We start from the raw sequence: 4,409 nt of genomic DNA, 5'->3' as shown, positions 1-4,409 counted from the left end.
ATGAGCCACGTTGAGGTGTGGGGTACCAGATTTATTTTCTGTTGTTGAATTATTCCATTCAGTTGAAGTTGTTCCTGTTTTGAGTCCGTGGTTTAGTGGGTCAGTTGGGATTTGTTTTGGTTAGTTTTCATATCTGTTTAAGTCATGTAAAATGCTATTTATATGACTGTTATCAATGCATGAAACTATGAATTTTCCAGATATATTGTGTTTACAATAGTGGAGGCCAGGCACCTCGAATAGCCTACAAATTTCCAGAATTACAAACATCAATTATAACTCCATACATAACAGTGGTATCAGCAGCCGCGTTCCTGCACCATGGCTGAGGGTACACGCCAAGCTCAATTATCTGAAGCAGTAACTTTGCTCTCAACTGAAGCAGGGTACCTGCGGGAAGAACAAACCAAACAAAAAGGCATGCTAGAAGCAGTGTTACAGCAGCTTAACAACTTGGCAGCAAGCTATGACCAATTAGCTCTACGGATTACTAATCAGAACTCAGGAGTGGGGCCATCTAATGCTAAAGGTCAGTTTAATAATCCATTATTTGAAAGAACTAGAGGAATACATGCTAGGTCTCTAAGATTAGATTTTCCTAAATTTGATGGGTTAGAACCTATGGAATGGATTCTTAAGGCTGAACAGTTTTTTGAATATTTCAATACACCTGAAGACCAAAAAATTCAGATTGCCTTCTTCCACATGGAAGGCAAAGCCTTGTCTTGGTTTTCTTGGCTAAGGGATTCAGGTACTTTGGGAAATTGGGAGGAGTTTACTACAGTACTTAGGGTGAGGTTTGGACCTTCAATATTTGAGGATCCAATTGGGGCTTTTACAAAGCTGAGACAAACCTCTACAGTAGAAGAATACCAAACTGAGTTTAAGATTTTATCAAATAAAATTAAAGGACTTACGGAGGAATTTCGTATTAGTACCTTTATTAGTGGTCTAAGGGATGATCTTAAAATTATGGTGACTATGTTTAAGCCAAATACTATTTCAGCTGCATTTGGGTTAGCAAAGTTACAAGAGGAGGAGGTAGCTAGAAGAAGCAGGACAGCCCCAAACAGAACCCAAAACCCATTTTTACCCACTCATAATAATCTGCCAAAAATTCCACCAGCCCCACCAGTTTTCAGATTACCAGCACCAACCACTAGACCTGAAAACAGAATCCCACAAGCTCCTTACAACCCAAACAGAAAGCCAATGATGCCCATAAAAAGAATTACCCCAATTCAAATGCAAGAAAGAAGGGAGAAGGGTTTATGTTACTATTGTGATGAGAAATTCCACATAGGTCACAAATGTAATAAGCCCAAGTTGTTTTTATTGGAAGGGATCGAATTGAGTGAGAAGGAAGAAATAGAAGTTGAGGAGGGGAACTTGGCCATTATGGAGCCAAAGGAGATGGAGGAAGGAAATATGGAGATGGGGGAACTAGTTGGCATTTCCTTACATGCCATGGCTGGTTCATTATCACCTAAGACGATGAGGGTAGAAGGTTTTATTGATCAACAGAAAGTTCTGATCCTTATTGACACAGGGAGCACGCACAGCTTTGTGGATCCATATGTAGCAAGGAAATCCAAACTATCAGTGGGGAAAAGCCAATTGACAGTTAAAGTGGCTAATGGGGATAGCCTTCCTTGCCAAGGTTACTGTAGGGCAGTTCCTATTCAGTTATAGAGTTTAAAGACTATGTCTAATCTATATTTATTAACTCTAGGAAGCTGTGATGTGGTGTTGGGAGTAGATTGGTTGCAAGGTTTAGGATCAATCGTATGGAATTTTTCTGACCTCACTATGCAGTTTGATTTCAGGGGTAATAAAGTGCAACTACAGGGTTTACAACCTCCAAGCGAAGCCTTGGAAGTAGTGGAAGATGTTCCTAATTTACAGAAAGGTTCTGTCAAAGGAATCTGGTTGCAATTAATAGGTGAATCTGTGATGAAGATCCGGGAACACAAGGAACCAATGCTGGAACAGGTTATTCAGAAATTTGAAGATGTTTTTGCTGAACCAAATGGCTTGCCTCCTTCCCGGAGTCATGACTATAAAATTGAGATGTTAGAAGGAGCAAAACCGACTTGTGTAAGGCCTTACAGGTACCCATATTATCAAAAAACAGAAATAGAAAAGTTGGTGGCGGAGATGCTTAAGAGTGGAATTATTAGAGGAAGCCAAAGCCCATACTCTTCCCCTGTTTTACTGGTTCGAAAGGCGGATGGGAGTTGAAGGATGTGTGTGGACTACCGTGCACTCAACAAGGACACAATAAAAGATAAGTACCCGATTCCTAACATTGATGAGTTACTTGATGAACTCCATGAAGCTGAAATTTTTTCAAAACTGGATTTGCGTTCTTGTTATCATCAAATTAGAATGCATGAGGGGGATATACAAAAAACTGCTTTTAGAACACATGAGGGACACTATGAATTTATGGTGATGCCTTTTGGGCTTACTAATGCACCATCTACTTTCCAGGGGTTGATGAATGAAATTTTTAAACCTTATTTGCGAAAGTTTGTTCTAGTCTTTTTTGATGATATATTAATTTATAGCAAGTCTTTGAAAGATCATGTGAACCATTTGCAAGTGGTTTTAAACACTTTCAGATCCCATCAGCTTTATGCAAGGGAGTCTAAGTGTGTGTTTGGCTGCCATGAAGTGGAATATCTAGGTCATCTAATTTCTAGAGAAGGAGTCAAAGCTGATCCCCATAAAATATCAGCAATGCAACAATGGCCACTACCCAGAAATTTAAAGGCCTTACGAGGATTTTTGGGTCTTACGGGATACTACCGGAAGTTTGTGAAAAACTATGGAGCTATTGCAGCTCCATTAACTAATCTCTTAAGGAAGAATGCCTTTGTATGGTCCGACAAGGCACAAGAAGCCTTTGAAAGGCTCAAGGAAGCGATGGTAAGTCCACCCGTGTTAAATTTACCTGATTTTTCTAAAAGATTTGTGGTGGAATGTGATGCATCAGGTGAAGGTTTAGGGGCGGTATTAATGCAAGAAGGGAAACCCCTAGCTTATTTCAGCCAAGGTTTAAAGGGAAGAAGTCTCTCATTATCAACTTATGAGAAGGAACTCTTAGCGCTGGTCATGACAATCAGAAAATGGAGACATTATCTGTTAGGACAGCATTTCAAAGTGCGAACAGATCAACAAGCTTTGAAATATCTACTGGAGCAAAGGGTGGGAACCCCCGCATAGCAGAAATGGGTTTCCAAGCTGCTGGGATATGATTTCTCAGTGGAATATAAGAGTGGGAAGACCAACCAAGTGGCTGATGCATTATCCAGGTTACCCATTATAAACAAACCAGAAACCCCAAGACAGTTAACTACTTCTTCAGAAAAATCTCCAGAAACACAGAGCCCAACCAACCAAACACAATACAAACCAGCACATATTCAAGCCATAAGCTTTCTTCAAACAAATTGGATTGATGAATTACAGAGAGCTTACCTACAGGATTCCCAGTTGCAGGAGCTAATTAGCAACTGCCATCAAGGAACCCTGGAAAACCAATCTTTTTACCAAGTTCGAGATGGGCTGCTTTTTTATAAAAGCAGGTTGCATCTTGGGAATCTGGTGGCCTTTTAGCGAGAGATCCTGCAGAAATTCCACAGCCCATTAGCTGGTCACACGGGGATGTATAAGACATATGCAAGAATTAAAAAAGAATTTTTCTGGCCTGGTTTAAGAAGGGATGTCAGGGACTTCATTCGGGAATGCGATGTTTGCCAAAGAAATAAGGTGGAAAATATTCATCCAGCAGGCCTGCTCCAGCCTTTACCCATTCCTACAAGGAATTGGGTTGATATCAGTATGGATTTCATTGAAGGGTTGCCACCTTCAGGAGGACGAACTGTAATAATGGTGGTAGTAGACAGATTGAGCAAGTATGCTCATTTCATGTCCCTATCACATCCATACACAGCAGCCTCAGTGGCAAGGGTATTCCTTGAGACTGTATTTAAACAACATGGGTTTCCTCTAACAATTGTGAGTGACAGGGACCCGGTGTTCACCAGCCAGTTCTGGAAAGAACTCTTTAAAATGAGTGGCACTGAGCTAATGCTTAGCTCAGCTTACCATCCCCAGATAGATGGCCAAACAGAAATAGTCAACAAAGGGTTGGAAGGCTACCTTAGGAGCTTCTCGGGAGATAGGCCCCGTGACTGGGCAAGATGGCTACCTCTGGCCGAATAAGCATACAACACTTCAGAACATACCTCAACAAAAATTTCTCCATATGAAGTGGTCTATGGACAGCCACCACCGAGAATGATGCCATATGAATCGGGTGTAACAAAGGTTCAGGCCGTCGAGGAAGAACTTAAAAGCAGGGAGCTCATAAACAGGTTAGTGCGCGAAAATTTGAAGGAAGC

General features: G+C 41.0%; 1 protein-coding gene across 1 annotated transcript; it reads left to right on the top strand.

Moving 5' to 3' along the window:
* Positions 1-321: 321 nt before the first annotated feature.
* LOC108985545 lies at positions 322-2,241 on the top strand. Its single transcript, XM_018957887.1, has 2 exons — positions 322-1,660; positions 1,733-2,241. The coding sequence occupies exons 1-2, from the start codon at positions 322-324 to the stop codon at positions 2,239-2,241; spliced, it is 1,848 nt and encodes a 615-aa protein (XP_018813432.1).
* The last annotated feature ends 2,168 nt before the right edge of the window (positions 2,242-4,409 follow it).

This window comes from Juglans regia, chromosome 8, assembly GCF_001411555.2.
Source record: "Juglans regia cultivar Chandler chromosome 8, Walnut 2.0, whole genome shotgun sequence".
Taxonomy (NCBI): Eukaryota; Viridiplantae; Streptophyta; class Magnoliopsida; order Fagales; family Juglandaceae; genus Juglans; species Juglans regia.
Note: the sequence above shows the minus strand (reverse complement) of the source record. Positions and strands in the feature narration are given on the sequence as shown.